A 15,282-nucleotide genomic window follows, 5' to 3' on the forward strand; every position below is an offset into this window, starting at 1 on the left:
GAGCTCAGCTTTCAAGATTTGTTATTGTTGAAGGAATTACTTCCCCTTGAGATTCCATAGTTATGTTCCTTTTTTTTTTTTTTTTTAATTGAGATGGAGTCTCCCTTGTTGCCCAGGCTGGAGTGCAGTGGCACAATCTCGGCTCACTGCAGTCTTCACCTCCCGGGTTCAAGTGATTCTCCTGCCTCAGCTTCCCAAGTAGCTAGGATTACAGGCGCCCACCACCATGCCCAGCTAATTTTTGTAGTTTTGGTACAGATGGGGTTTCACCATGGTGGCTAGGCTGGTTTCGAACTCCTGACCTCAGGTGATCCACCCACCTCGGCCTCCCAAAGTGCTGGGATTACAGACGTGAACCACCGCGCCTGGCCCATAGTTATGTTCCTTTTTAAAACTTGCATGTCTGAGGCAACCGATGTGGTTGGCCGTGGGTTTGAATGGTTAAACACATCTTTGCTGTGTGTATGGTGGGCGGCCTGGGAAGTGCGGATGCTCAGGCAGGTGGAATTTGCACCTTCTCCTGGCTTTCTAACTGCATTGGCTGAAAAAGTGCAGCTCCTTGTCTGGAAGCAGAACCTGCTGGGAGTGGTTCTCGGGTCTGTTCTGGAAGCTGCCCTGTGTCCTCCTCAGCTCCTAGTCTGGCTGAGTTCACCTGGGCCCTTGAAGGCTCAGGGCCTGGCCGTGATCCCAGGTGGGGAGAGCATGGGTGGCAGGAAAGCTTTGGAGTCGAAGTCCGGGGTGGAGAGTTTAAGGGGAGGCAGCCCAGCTCCACTGGCCAGCTAGGCCAGGTCACCCCAGACTTCCGAGCAGAGGGAACAGTTTGCTTGGCCACCTCTTGTCCCTCCTTTGTCCCTCTTCTTGCAGCCTGGGAGTGACTCTGGGGGCCGTACACACACCCTTACCTGGGCTGTGCTGAGCCCTGGCCCTTGCTGACCTGTCAGGTTCTGTGCTGGGTCAGTGTCAGAACTGGTTGGCAGAGGTCTTGACTAGAACACAAGAGCCATTTCCCACCACCCCCAGGCTCAGTTAGAAGCCCTTTGCCTGTTAGTTCATTCAGTGTCACCACAGTCTCTCAGCACTCCCAGCCTGGACCTCACCGGTTGAGGGGCCGGCCTAGATCTTCTTTGCGCAATGGCACGATCTCAGCTCACTGCAACCTTCACCTCCCGGGTTCAAGTGATTCTCCTGCCTCGGCCTCCTGAGTAGCTGTGATTACAGGCGTGCACTACCACACCTGGCTAGGTTTTGTATTTTTAGTAGACACAGGGTCGCCATGTCGGCCAGGCTGGTCTCAAACTCCTAACCTCAAGTGATCCACCTGCCTCGGCCTCCCTAAGTGTTGGGATTGCAGGCGTGAGCCACTGCACCCAGCCTGACCTAGATCTTCTAGGTTAGAAAGTCCCAGGAGTGGGCGGCCATGCATCCAGGCCTGCCACAGGAGCCCGCCTGCCCTCCTCCCTGAAGTCAGGGCTCTGGAAGCCCTTCCCTTGGCCGTGCCCTGTGGGACAGTGTCCAAGCTCTGGAGTAGGACTGAAGATCCCTGGGCTCTAGTCCTGGGGCCACCAACTTGCTGTTGCCCTTCGCAGTGACCTCCCCCTGACTCCCATGGTGCTGGCTGCAGGAGCCGGGCGGGAGCGGCTGGTTGCCAGATCCTGCAGATGCCCCTCCTCTGGGCCTGCCCGGGGTAGTGGGAATGAGGGTGCGGGGTGAGGGTCTGTCCTCACCAAGGCTGGTGTTTGGGAGCTCGGGAAGCAGAGTGCCATGTGGCCAAGTTCACCTCTTTGCTCTGTGCGGTGACTTAGGAAGCCATTGACTGGCTTCTGATGAGCATGGGAAGGGCTGGAGCCTTTCAGAGCCCAACAGGTTTGTGTGAGAGCCAGGCGTGTGTGTGTCTGAGCAACTGAGTGTGGGAGTGGGAGGATGTGAGCGTGTGTGTGTGTGCGCGCGTGTGCACGCATATGCGTGCATACGTGTGAGCCTGTGTGTGTCCGTGTGTGTGCATGCATGCGTGAGTGGATATTTGTGAGTGTATGAGTGTGTGCACGTGACTATGTGTGCACGTGTATGTGCCCGTGTGAGCGAGTATGTGCGTGAGAGTGTCTGCATCTGAACCAGTCTGTGTGTAAGTACGGGGTACCAGCAGGGGTGGGATGCGGTGGAATTTATGGCCAAAGTATTTTGAGTCCCTGAGGTCAGGCCAGAGCAGCCTCGTGCCCCTACTACCTGAGAAGTGCCACCAGCCTCCCAGGGGTGCTGTGCTGGGCAACCACTCATCCCTGGAGCCCCTCGTATGCCCTCGCTGCCCTCCGAGTGGGCTAGTCACCCCGGCAGCTGCCGGGGAGCCAGCTGACCTCCGGGGCGGCCTCTGTTCCGCCTGGTGAACTGTTGCCCTCTCAGTCCTCTCCCCCTGCACTGTGGCTCCAGGAGTCACGGGGTTACTGACCTTCTTTTTGGAAGGGTCGGCTGGTGTAGCAGTGTCTCTGGCTAGGAGGGGGCATCTGCAGTAGTCAGAGAGGCTGAAGATAGCAGCTTGCTAGAAGCCCTCTCCCAGGGCCGGTCTGCGGTTGCTCACCAGCGGTTGCCGTGGCCATCGTGTCGCCAGGACCTGCGCTCCTCCTGTCCTTGCGTTCCCTCCCAGCGTGGGTCGCTGCAGCTCCCTCACCTCCCAACCAGGCATCCACCTGCATTTGTGAGCCCTTGCACACTGGTCCTGCTCCCCACGCAGCGGGTATAGCCCAGTCTCTGGCCCTTTCAGTGAGCGGGAGGAGATGGTAAATGAATAGTATTTGAAAGGGACGTGTGCGTGGGGGGATAAAGCAGTGCTTGGGTGCTGTGGCGAGGGGCTTCCGTCGGAGCTCAGGTGCTGGGAAGGCCTCTTGGTGACTTTTGAATCGAGACTGGAAGCAGATGAGGCTGAGAACCGTGTGGCTGTCTGGGGGCTGCGCGGTCCAGGCAGAGGGATCAGCCAGTGCAAAGGCCTTGGGCTGGTTTGGGGCGGGGCCTGTTTGAGGGGCTGTAGCAGAATGTAGGGAAACAGGGCCCAAGATGTGAGGAGAGGACACATGAGGTCTCGAGCAGGGGAGGTGCCAGGTCTGACTCGTGCTGGAGGGCATCCCCTGGTGGCTGGAGCGAGAGTGAGCTGTGGGGTGGGTGGCGTGGGGGCAGGAGCCCTGTCCACAGTTATTACCGGGATCCTAGCGACAGAAAGCAGCAGCGGGGACACCTCACTTGTGGGGGTAAGGAGTGGTGAAATTCGGGATCTGTTCTGAAGAGAAAGACAGCTGGATTTGCTGGCACTCTGCATGTAGGTTCGATAGAAAGATGAGACAAGGTTGGCACGGTGCCACTCTGTGCCTCAGTATCCCTGTCTGTACAGAGGCGTGACCATGCTGCATGTCATGAGGAAAACACCAAGAACAGTTTGTGAGTTCAACAAATGTTAGCTGTCGTTATAATAAAAATGCCCTTTCCTCGCCACCAGAAGTCCAGTCTCCATGCCTACATGGTTTTGTCTTTTTACTTCCTTATGGCTTTTGCTATGTTGGTTGGGAAGTGCTCAGTGCTAGGTTGGGAGGTGATCAGTCAGGAGGTGCTAGGTGATTTGTTGGGAGGTGCATGATGCTCAGTTGGGAGGTGCTAGGTGCTCGGTTGGAAGGTGATTGGTACTTTGTTAGGAGGTGCTTGGCGCTTGGTTGGGAGTTGTTGGTGTCCAGTTGAGAGGTGCTAGGTGCTTGGTTAGGAGGTATTTGATTGGGAGGTGCTTGGCACTTGGTTGGGAGGTGCTCGGCACTTGGTTGGGAGGTGCTCAGTGCTAGGTTGGGAGGTGACCAGTTGAGAGGTGCTAGATGCTCTGTTGGGAGGTGCATGATGCTCAGTTGGGAGGTGCTAGGCGCTTGGTTGGGAGGTAATTGGTACTTGGTTGGGAGGTGCTTGGCACTTCGTTGGGAGGTACTTGATGCCTGGTTGGGAGTAGTTGGTGTCCAGTTGAGAGGTGCTAGGTGCTTGGTTGGGAGGTATTTGATTGGGAGGTGCTTGGCATTTGGTTGGGAGGTACTTGGTGCTTGGTTGGGAGATGCTAGGCCCTTGGTTGGGAGCAGTCTTTCCCATGCTCAGATCTGAGCTGGCTTTGCCTGCATCATCTCTGGGAGCCAACTGTCCCTGTTTGGCTCTGGCTTTTCTTAACTATTTGAAATGGTTCCTTTATGTGCTTGCCTCTGAATTCTCTCCCAGAAGCCCTCCCCAGGATCACACCTGTAGCTGTTCACTCCCACCCCTGCCCCTGGGGCAAAGTTGACCTTAGTGTTGATTCCTGGGCCTCTCCCCACACCTTCCCTTTGCTCCAGTCATTTGAATGAGAGAGTGAAAACAGTGAGATGCCGGCTCCCACTCATCAGATCCAGTGATGCTGATGACGCCAGCCATGGTCCTACCCTGAGGTGCTGACTCTGTCCCTGTAGGCTCCATGTATCCAGAGAGGGAGAGGGAGAGGATTCCAGCCTGTCACAGCGCCCGCGGGCAGCAACCCCTGCTCGCCAAATACTGACTTGAACAGTGGTCCTCAGGCATAAGTGTGGGTGCTGAGTCCTGGGGCAGGACTGCTGTCCTGAGAGTGGGGACAGTGGAGGGCGGGTTTGTCCTCTGTCCTGGCCACAGGCACACGGTTGCGAGGAGCATCTTGGCCTTCCTCCCGGCCCTGCTAGAGCCCCCGTCATCTCCTGTGCCCTCCTGCAGTGCTGTCCCCGACCAGGGTCCTTCCTCAGAGGAGGGGGTTCCTGCCCCGGCCATCATCAGGAAGGGGGTCTCTGGGTCCGAGCGTCCACCTCAGTGTGCACGTGGCCAAAAGGATCAAGAGCCCTGCAGCCAGGGGGGCCCCTCCTGAGACTCGACTTCATTGCAGTTTCAGCAATGCAGGTGGCCCCGTGCAGACGTCCAGGCAGGGTTGAGGGAAGGCACATCCCTCCCAGGCCCAGGGTACCCATGTGGGTGGCAGAGCGGGCTCTGGGGATGACCCTCTGGCCCCTGAGGATCTGGGGCCAGAAAGACACTGGCTTAGCATGGGAGGAGGCCCCGGCCTGTACCAGCCTGACAAGGGGCTGCAGTGGCCCCCGGGTCTCAAATTAAAGCCAGGGTGAAACCCAACCCCCTCTTTAAAATGCAAAATGGCCCTTCCCTAAAATAACACACAACCACAACCGCAGCTGGCTCTGCACGAAGGCCATGCTGCAGCTCTTTTCTTCGGAAGTCGATTTTCCTCCGTGGAATTTGGCTGGGCTTGTGGTAGCGTTTGAGACTCTGCAAGAGCACGTCCACGCCAACCAGTCTCTGGTCACCGACTGGCTCGCAAATTCCCCATTTAAGGAAACCAGCAGGCGTCTGTTATGAAACTCGGGGAAGGAATGTGAATTATGCTCCATGCGGAGGCTCCTGCTCCTGCACGTTTTCCAGCCTTTTCCATGGGCCACGGTGGAGCATTTGGGGAAGGCCTGTGTGGATTCCCCCCCAACTCCAGACTGATGCCCCTGATACCTTCTCAGGAGGTGGCGGGGGGTCTGGGCTCTGTCCAGGCTCCTAGGGGTGGGGACGTCCAGGTAAAGCAAGGCGTTTGCCGCAGGCACGCGGGAGCCTTCCCTGGGCTGGCTGCCAGCACCTTGGAGTCCCAGGCTGCCAGGAAAAGTTCACCCACACCCGGGCTTTGCTGGCGAAGGGTGAGTCATATGATGGCCGGGCTCGGGCCCTCAGCAGACACCAAGTGTGTTCCCAGAGCTGCCACTCAGCGCCTGTAACCTGGAACAGGCCAGCCTTTCGGGGCCTCAGTTTTCTCATCTGTCTAATGGGAATAGCAATTCCCACCTTCCCTGTGTTGGTTGGGTTCTCACTAGATGCACAGGAGACAGCAGCTTGAGAGGGACTGTTTGGAGAGCTGTTCCATGTGACACCCCTCTTACCCTGTCCCCACGGGGCTGGAGGAGCAGGGGCTTGGTGATAGCAGCTGGGCGCAGTCAGCCTCTGCGGGGAAGAGGGCACGTTTGGTTCGAGGCTCCTATGCCCTCATTCTTGTTGATCTTGTCACAGCCCCTCTGGAAGGTGGAGATGGTACTCGCTCGGGAATGATACCCCTCAGGGAAGCATGGCCCCCTGGATGGGGTGGCCCTTGGTGCACCTGAGGCTCCTGAGGCTGCAGAGCACCATGGTGGGGGAGGAGGCGGCTGTGTGTCTGTCATTTGCCTCTTCTGCTGAATGGAGACCCCCAGAAGGCAAAGTGGGGCTTGTTCTCCCCGTGTCCCGGGATCACTCTCATGCCTGGCTTGGGCGAGCTGCCTGTTTCTAAATCACTTGCTAAGGCTGAGGGGAATGAGGTTTGCCGCCCACCCCAGGAAGAAGGGAGCGAGGGAGTCAGCACCATTTTACACGGATGAAGAGTGGGAGGAGGCTCCTCAGAGGACATTCTGGGCACTGTCCCCTTTCTCTGCTGTGAAGGGTGGACAAAACACAATAGGTCTGCCAGCCCTTGTGTCCTGTGGCTCATCCCAGCTGGCTGGGATGGGAACTGAGTCCTCCAAGCTGGTGTGGTTCCCCTCTGGTCTCCGCTGAGAGTCATGCCCAGCCTCTGGGCACACACCCTGTGGTCACCTCCAAACAGGGCACACTGGGCACTGGCAGGGGTGGGACCTGCCATCCCAGACCTGGTGTCTGCTCACTTTGTCTTGGTTCATTGGCCAGAGATCAAGTAAGGGTGCCCTGAGGATGTGCTTGTTTCTCATGGATGGGTGATGCTTGTCTCTTGGAAACATGGAGAAGGAAAGCCACGTCGCCCACAGACCTACCCAGGAACAGCTGCAGCTGCAGGTTCAGGGTCCATTCCAGCCATGGGTTTTATTCTTTTTTTTTTGAGACGGAGTGTTGCTGTCTCCCAGGCTGAGAGTGCAGTGGTGTGATCTTGGCTCACTGCAAGCTCCACCTCCGGGGTTCACGCCATTCTCCTGCCTCAGCCTCCCAAGTAGCTGTGACTACAGGTGCCCGCCACCATGCCCGGCTAATTTTTTTTTTGTACTTTTAGTAGAGACGGGGTTTCACCATGTTAGCCAGGATGGTCTCGATCTCCTGACCTCGTGATCCGCCCATCTCGGCCTCCCAAAGCGCTGGGATTACAGGCATGAGCCACTGCACCCGACTTTTTTTTTTTTTTTTTTTTTTTTTTTAGGCAGGGTCTCACTCTGTCATCCAGGCTGGAGTGCAGTGGTACAGTCACAGCTCACTGCAGCCTCGACCTCCCAGGGCTGAAGGGATCCTCCCACGTCAGCCTCCCAAGTAGCTGGGACTACAAGAGTGTGCCACCATGCCCAGCTAACTTTTTTTTAATTTTTATTTTTTGTAGAGATGGGATTTTGCCATGTTGCCCAGGGTGGCTCAAGTGACCCACCCACCTCAGCCTCCCGAAGTACTGGAATTACAGGTGCGAGCCATCGTGCCTGGCCATGTTTTGTTATTTTTAAATAGACTTAATTTTTTCAAACGGTTGTAGGTTCACAGCAAAATTGATAAGCAGCAGGTACTGAGTTCCTATACATCCCTGTCCTCACAGCCACACAGCCTTCCCAACTGTCAGCATCCTGTGCAGGGTGGTACATTTGTTACAACTGATGAAAGCTGGCTGACGCACCATCACCCAAAATCCACGTTTACACGAGGGTTCGCCCTTGATTTGTACATTCTTGGTTTAGGCAGATGAATAAGGACATGCACCCACCATTCCATGTCATACAGGATAGTTCCACTGCCCTGATTTTCTGTGCTCCACTCATTCATCCCTCTCCTCTCCAACTCCTGGCAACCACTGATGCTTTACTGTCTCTGTGTATTTGCTTTTTCCAGAGTGTCAGAATTGGACTCATACAGATTGGCTCTTTCACCTACTAACATGCATTTAAGTTTCCTCCATGTCTTTTCATGGCTTGATAGATCATTTCTTTTCTTTTCTTTTTTTTTTTTTGAGATGGAGTCTCGCTCTGTCACCCAGGATGGAGTGCAATGGTGCGATTTCTGCTCACTGCAACCTCCCCCTCCCAGGTTCAAATGATTCTCCTGCCTCAGCCTCCTAAGTAGCTGGGACTACAGGTGCTCACTACCATGCCTGGCTAATGTTTTGTATTTTTAGTAGGGACGGGGTTTCACTGTGTTAGCCAGGATGGTCTTGATCTCCCGACCTCGTGATCCACCCGCCTTGACCTCCCAAAGTGCTGGGATTAGAGGTGTGAGCCACTGGGCCCGGCCGATAGCTTATTTCTTTATACCACTAAATAATATTCCATCCTGAGTGTCTTGAATTGCCTTTTAGAGGTTCATTTACAGCATTTTCATGGTAGCAAAAAAATCAGAAATAACCTGAAGTTCTTTAAAAAACTTACAGCAGAGTACACTAGGCAATCATCAAAAGAACAAGGAATCTTTCTATCCGCGGGAAGGGAAGGTGCCCAGAATTTACTGTTAACTGAGAACAAGTTGGAAATAGTATATTTTGATTGCCCAGCTTAAGGCAGGAATACCTGAAACCATACCTGTTGGTTATTTCCGATGGGTGAGATTTTGGGGCAAGTTCACTGTCTATTGTTTCATGTCTGCATCTATGTAGACAAAAAACAGATCTGTGTTAGCTGCTTCTCTTGCCCTGCCCCCGTCACAGGTACATGTACTGGACAGACTGGGGTGAGACACCCCGGATTGAGCGGGCAGGGATGGATGGCAGCACCCGGAAGATCATTGTGGACTCGGACATTTACTGGCCCAATGGACTGACCATCGACCTGGAGGAGCAGAAGCTCTACTGGGCTGATGCCAAGCTCAGCTTCATCCACCGTGCCAACCTGGACGGCTCGTTCCGGTAGGTACTCACACAGTCCTGGGGCACCCCTTTCCCCTTTGTCCCCAGGGCTTTTGAAGGCGTTCCTTCTTAACTCAGGCCTACAGACTCTTCTCTGAAACTCTGGGGCCCTGAGGAATGCAGGACTTCTCAGAACTTGGAACAGCGTCAGGGTCTGTGTGGCATTTGCCACCAGCCCTTGAATATTTCTGTAGCAAATGTGGCACGTTCATTCTAAGTAGGGCAGAAAAGACTATCGTAGCCCACACCCATGCACAGTTTTTTTTTTTTAACTTTGTTTTTTTGAGACAGAGTCTCACTCTTTCACCCAGGCTGGAGTGCAATGGCATAATCTCAGCTCACTGCAGCCCCCACCTCCCAGGCTCAAGCGATCCTCCTGCCTCAGCCTCCCGAGTAGCTGGGACTACAGGAGTGCGCCACCACACCTGGCTAATTTTTGTATTTTTGGTAGAGACGGGGTCTCACATGTTGCTCAGGCTGGTCTCAAACTCCTAAGCTCAAGGGATCCTTCCCCTTGGCTTCCAGAGTGCTGGGATTACAGGCGTGAGCCACCGCGCCCGGCCCATGCACCAAATGAGGTTTTATCACCAGATGAGCAACAAAAGCTTTCCATCTTCAGAGCGTCTTGGATTTTGGAATTGTTGGGGAGGGCTTATGGCCCGGCAGGGTTGTGAACAGTAAACCTGTCACACGCACCACCCCCACCCTGGCCCTACCCCAGCTCAGGCATCCTGAGGGCAACAGCTGGAAGCTGTCTCAGTTATTGGTGCATTCCCCAGTCTCACCAGGGGGCCTTCCACATGGTCAGTGCTCAATAAAATGGGCCGAGAATGAGTAGGAAGGGTTTTCCTCTCGTTGGTTAATTGCTTTTAGAGCCTTCTGGTCAGCATAGCTTCCCAGCTCCGTACTTAATTACCCCTTGTAGAAACATCCCTTCTGTGTACAGGTGAAGGGCAGTTTATTCACTAACCAAGTGCTGCCTGCTGCTAGCCCTGTGCTAGGTGTCAGGGATCCTCCTGGGACGGCAGACCCCATTCCTGCACTAGTGGAGCTCCTGGCCCAGGCAGGGATGTGGCAGGTGTCTGTGCAGAGGGCAGTAGTGACTGCATGGGAGGACTCAGTGGCTGGATTTCTGCAAACACAGGCCAACACCCACATGAACAGACTTGAGGGCATGGGCAGCTTTGCTCCACACTTGCCAGGCTTCGTGTGTTAGTTATCCATTGCTGTGTAACAAAACAGCCCACAACTTAACAGCCTGAAACAGCAAACAGGTTTTTTATGGGGAGGGAGTCAGCGATGAGGAGTGGATTAGCTGGGTGGTTCTGGCTCAGGGTGTGACCTGAGGGTACACTCAAGCTCCTGGCTGGGCCTCAGTCATCTGAAGGTTTGAGTGAGGCCGGGACATCCACTTCCAAGCTCATTCTCAGGGCAAGAGGCCTCAGTTTCTCCTGTTCCTCTTATGCTGTGCCACACATCTCTTTTGGGCTGGTTTGAAAATATCCTGTTGTCCCTGGAAGTGCAGACCAGCGGGTCTGGTTTGAGATTTGGAAATGTGGTTACCCTGTAGACTGTGGTTCTTGGGAGCTGAGTGATCTTACAGTTATGAAGGGTGGACGAGAGGATAGAAAGGCTGCAGCTGGGAGTGCCCTGGTCAAAGGATGGTGACAGGGGACAGTGAAGATGATGGAGGTTGAAACATGCTAATGGTGGTGGCGGTGGCGGCGGCGAATCCTTCCATAGCACTTACTGTTTTCCAGGGACCTTTATCAGTTCATTTAATGCTCACACCAACTCTATGAAACGTTTGCTATTATGTTTTATTTTTATTTATATTTTTATTGTTTTGAGGCAGGGTCTCACTTTGTCACCCAGGCTGGAGTGCATTGGCACAATCATGGTTCACTGCAGCCTTGACCTCTTTTTTTGTTTGTTTTTTTTTTTTTTTTTTTTTTTTTTTTGAGATGGAGTCTTGCTCTGTCCCCCAGGCTGGAGTGCAGCGGCACCATCTTGGCTCACTACAACCTCCACCTCCCAGGTTCTAGCGATTCTCCTGCATCAGCCTCCCAAGTAGCTGGGATTACAGGCGCCCGCCACCACGCCTGGCAAATTGTTGTTATTTTTTTAGTAGGGACGGGGTTTCACCATGTTGGCCAGGCTGGTCTCGAACTCCTGATCACAAGTGATCCACCCACCTGAGCCTCTCACAGTGCTGGGATTACAGGCGTGAGCCACCACACGCGGCCACAGCCTTGACTCCTTGGGCTCAAGTGTTCCTCCCACCTCAGCCTCCCAAGTAGCTGAGACCACAGGCACGTACCACCACGCCTGGCTAATTTATTTGGTATTTTTTTTGTAGAGACGAGGTTTCACCATGTTGCCCAGGCTGGTCTCAAACTCCTGAGCTTAATCCATGTGTCCACCTCGGCCTCTCAAAGCACTGGGATTACAGGTGTGAACCACTGTGCCTAGCCTGTGTTTGCTATTATGATCCCCTGTGCACAGAGAAGCATGTGAATTTGCCCAAAGCCACACAGCTAGTCCCAGCCAGGGTTGGAACATAGCGTCTGTAGCCCCAGGGTCTGGTCTATTCTCAGCCTCTCTTCCACCTGCTTCCCCGCAGGATTCTTCTGCCTCTGCAGCGGCCATCGCTCTTCATGATGCACCTGGGGCTATTCACGTGGAACTGTCGTGTGTGGGGGGACGAGCTCTGGAGCCACACAGACCTGTGCAGGCCCCTTTATCTGTGACTGTGGCTGGGGCAAGGGCCGAGGCTGACCTTCCCTCAGTGCTTCTGGCTGAGGCAGAGCATGGCCCGGGGAGCAACTGAGAGTGATGGGCCTCTGGCTTCTCTCACTGAAAAATGGCCACATGGGCTGTGCGCCATGGCTTACGCGTGTAATCCCAGCACTTTGGGAGGCCGAGGCGGGCAGATCACGAGGTCAGGAGATCGAGACCATCCTGGCTAACACGGTGAAACCTCGTCTCTACTAAAAATACAAAACATTAGCCAGGTGTGGTGGTGGGTGCCTGTAGTCCCAGCTACTCGGCAGGCTGAGGCAGGAGAATGGCGTGAACCTGGGAGGCGGAGCTTGCAGTGAGCTGAGATCCCGCCACTGCACTCCAGCCTGGGCGACAGAGCAAGACTCTATCTCAAAAAAAAAAAAAAAAAAAAAGGCTGGGCGCGGTGGCTCACGCCTGTAATCCCAGCACTTTGGGAGGCCGAGGCGGGCGGATCACGAGGTCAGGAGATTGAGATCATCCTGGCTAACACAGTGAAACGCTGTCTCTACTAAAAATACAAAAAATTAGCCGGGCATCGTGGTGGGCACCTGTAGTCCCAGCTACTCGGGAGGCTGAGGCAGGAGAATGGCATGAACCCGGGAGGCGGAGCTTGCAGTGAGCCGCGATCGCGCCACTGAACTCCAGCCTGGGCTACAGAGCGAGACTCTGTCTCAAAAAAATAATAGTAATAAAATAAAAAATTAAATTAAAAATTAAAAGTAAGGCCGGGCGTGGTGGCTCACGCCTGTAATCTCAGAACTTTGGGAGGCCAAGGCAGGTGGATCATGAAGTTAGGAGATCGAGACCATCCTGGGTAACACGGTGAAACCCCATCTCTACTAAAAATACAAAAAAATTAGCCAGGCATGGTGGCCGGTGACTATAGTCCCAGCCACTCGGGAGGCTGAGGCAGGAGAATGGCGTGAACCCGGGAGGCAGAGCTTGCAGTGAGCTGAGATGGCACCACTGCACTCCAGCCTGGGCGACAGAGCGAGACTCTGTCTCAAAAAAACAAAAACAAAAAAAAAATAAAATTAGAAAATTAGCTGGCCATGGTGGTACATACCTGTGTTCCCAGCTACTCAGGAGGCTGAGGCAGGAGGATGGATTGAGCTTAGGAGATTGAGGCTGCAGTGAGCCATGATCACGCCACTGCACTCCAGCCTGGGTGACAGAGCAAGACCCTGTCTCAGAAAACAAACAAAAAAGACAACATTGTGGAAAAGAGTTTGGTGATTCCTTAGGACGTAAACATTGATTTACGTATGACCCAGCAATTCCGCTCCTAGCTGTATACTCTTAAGAATCGAAAACAGGTCTTCACACAAAATGTGAATGGATAGTAATGTCTGTAGCAGCACTGTGCACAACAGCCGAAGGTGGAAATGACACAAAGGTCCCCCAGTGGGTGAATGGATGCACAGATTGGGTTTTGTCTGCACACTGGAATATGGTTCACCCCTAAAACGGGATGAAGCACTGACATGCTACAGCCTGGATGAACCTCGAAAACATGGTGCCGAGTCAAAGAAGACAGACATCAGAGGCTGTATATTGTGATTCTGTTTATATGAGATGTTTAGAATGTGTGTAGTTAAGTCCATCAAAAGTGTTTGCCAGGGCTGGGGGCGGGGACTGGGGAGTGACTGCTGACAGGTGTGGGGTTTGCCTGTGGGGCAATGGAAGTGCTTTGGAACTAGACAGAAGTGGAGGCTGCACCGCCTTGCGAATGCACTAGGTAACACTATTCACTTTAAAGTGGTAAATTTAGGCTGGGTGCGGTGGCTTATGCCTGTAATCCCAGCACTTTGAGAGGCCAAGGCGGGTGGATCGCCTGAGCTCAGACTTCAAGACCAGCCTTGGGCAACATGGCAAAACCCTGTCTCTACCAAAAAAATACCCCCCAAAAATTAGCTGGGCGTGGTGGTGCACACCTGTGGTCCCAGCTACTCTGGAGGCTGAGGTGGGAGAATCGCTTGAACCTGGGAGGCAGAGGTTGCAGTGAGCTGAGATCACACCACTGCACTCCAACCTGGGTGACAGAGTGAGACCCCATCTCCAAAAAAAAAAAAAAAAAAGTAAACGTATGTCCTGTGAATTTTACTTCAATAATTTTCTTAAAAAACAGCATCAACAAAAATGAACAGAAGAGGTGGTGGATCTGCAGAGCCCACAGCTCCCATCTTCCCTGTGCCACTTCATGAGTGTCACCCTCTCCTGGCAGCTGTGCTGAGGGCTGGGGACGTGGCGGGGACCCTCTGCCCCCAGGCCCACCCTCAGGGAGCCTGTCACGGGGGGAGGGTCATTAAGCAAATAAAACTGCACATTACCGACCACATCACATTATGATCCTGTTCCCAGCGTCCATAATCTCATTACACCCGAGTCCTCATTTGCTGGGCACTGTAAGCATCTAGAAAAGAATAGCTGTTTCTCGGGTTGATGCCAAGTTTCATTTACTCTGAAAGTATAAATTATGAGCATTGTAAGAAGGAGCGAGTGCACGTGGCCTGATTTGTATACGGAGGTTAAAGCGTTGGGCAGGAGAGGTGTGCTTTTTGCCAGGCATGGCTTCCTCCTTTCTTCCCTGGGGGAGACTTTGCCACTTGACCTGGGGGAACCCGTGTGTCACCATCACAGGCTGTGTTTGGGAGGTGCCCTGTGCACGCCGGGAGAAATGTACGAGGGCGCCAGCTCCTGGGGCTCTTGACCTGGCCTCACTTGTCTGGTTGAAAGCAAATGGGAAGCCTGGCATGGTGGCGCACGCCTGTAATCCCAGCGCTTTGAGAGGCTGAGGTGGGTGGATCACCTGAGGTCAGAAGTTCGAGACCAGCCTTGCCAACATGATGAAACCCTGTCTCTACTAAAAATACAAAAATCAGCTGGGCGTGGTGGTGGGCATCAGTAATCCCAGCTACTCGGGAGGTTGAGGCAGGATAATTGCTTGAACCCAGGAGGAGGAGGTTGCAGTTAGCTGAGATTACATCACTGCACTCCCGCCTGGGCGACAGACCGAGACTCCGTCTCAAAAAAAAAAAAAAAAAGAAAGTAATTGGGTCAGCAGCAATGACTGTCGGGGGACCCTCCTGATGGCTCCTCCACCCTGCTTCCCTGACTGCAGGCAGAAGGTGGTGGAGGGCAGCCTGACGCACCCCTTTGCCCTTACGCTCTCCGGGGACACTCTGTACTGGACAGACTGGCAGACCCGCTCCATCCATGCCTGCAACAAGCGCACTGGGGGGAAGAGGAAGGAGATCCTGAGTGCCCTCTACTCACCCATGGACATCCAGGTGCTGAGCCAGGAGCGGCAGCCTTTCTGTGAGTGCCGGCTGGGGCGCGGGGGCGAGGGTGCGGGGGCTGGGAGGAGCGGGGGCGCGGGGCAGAGGAGTGGGGGCGCGGGGGCGTGGGGGTGCGCGGGCGTGGGTGGGGTGGGGGGCAGGTGACCCCTCCCTGCAGAAGCCCATGCTCTGGGGGGCCCCCTCTCTAAAGGGGTACCTGCTGCAATGGCGGGAGGTGTGTGGCTGGCTGGGGGGGCACGGGCCTGCAGAGGACCCCTCTGCAGAGCTCATGGGGGCTGTTTCAGGCTCAGCAGTGGCAAGGGGATTTCCAAGGAAGGTTGC

At 54.4% G+C, this 15,282-nt stretch overlaps 1 protein-coding gene across 1 annotated transcript in view; it reads left to right on the forward strand.

Moving 5' to 3' along the window:
- The window catches only part of LRP5 (LDL receptor related protein 5), a 138,109-nt gene that overhangs the window by 36,049 nt on the left and 86,778 nt on the right, over window positions 1-15,282 (forward strand). The window contains exons 3-4 of the mRNA XM_031016247.3: window positions 8,681-8,878; window positions 14,784-14,980. Coding sequence (XP_030872107.1) covers window positions 8,681-8,878; window positions 14,784-14,980 — 395 coding nt within the window. The remainder of the gene's footprint in view (window positions 1-8,680; window positions 8,879-14,783; window positions 14,981-15,282) is intronic.

Source organism: Gorilla gorilla, chromosome 9 (assembly GCF_029281585.2).
Source record: "Gorilla gorilla gorilla isolate KB3781 chromosome 9, NHGRI_mGorGor1-v2.1_pri, whole genome shotgun sequence".
NCBI classification, from domain to species: domain Eukaryota; kingdom Metazoa; phylum Chordata; class Mammalia; order Primates; family Hominidae; genus Gorilla; species Gorilla gorilla.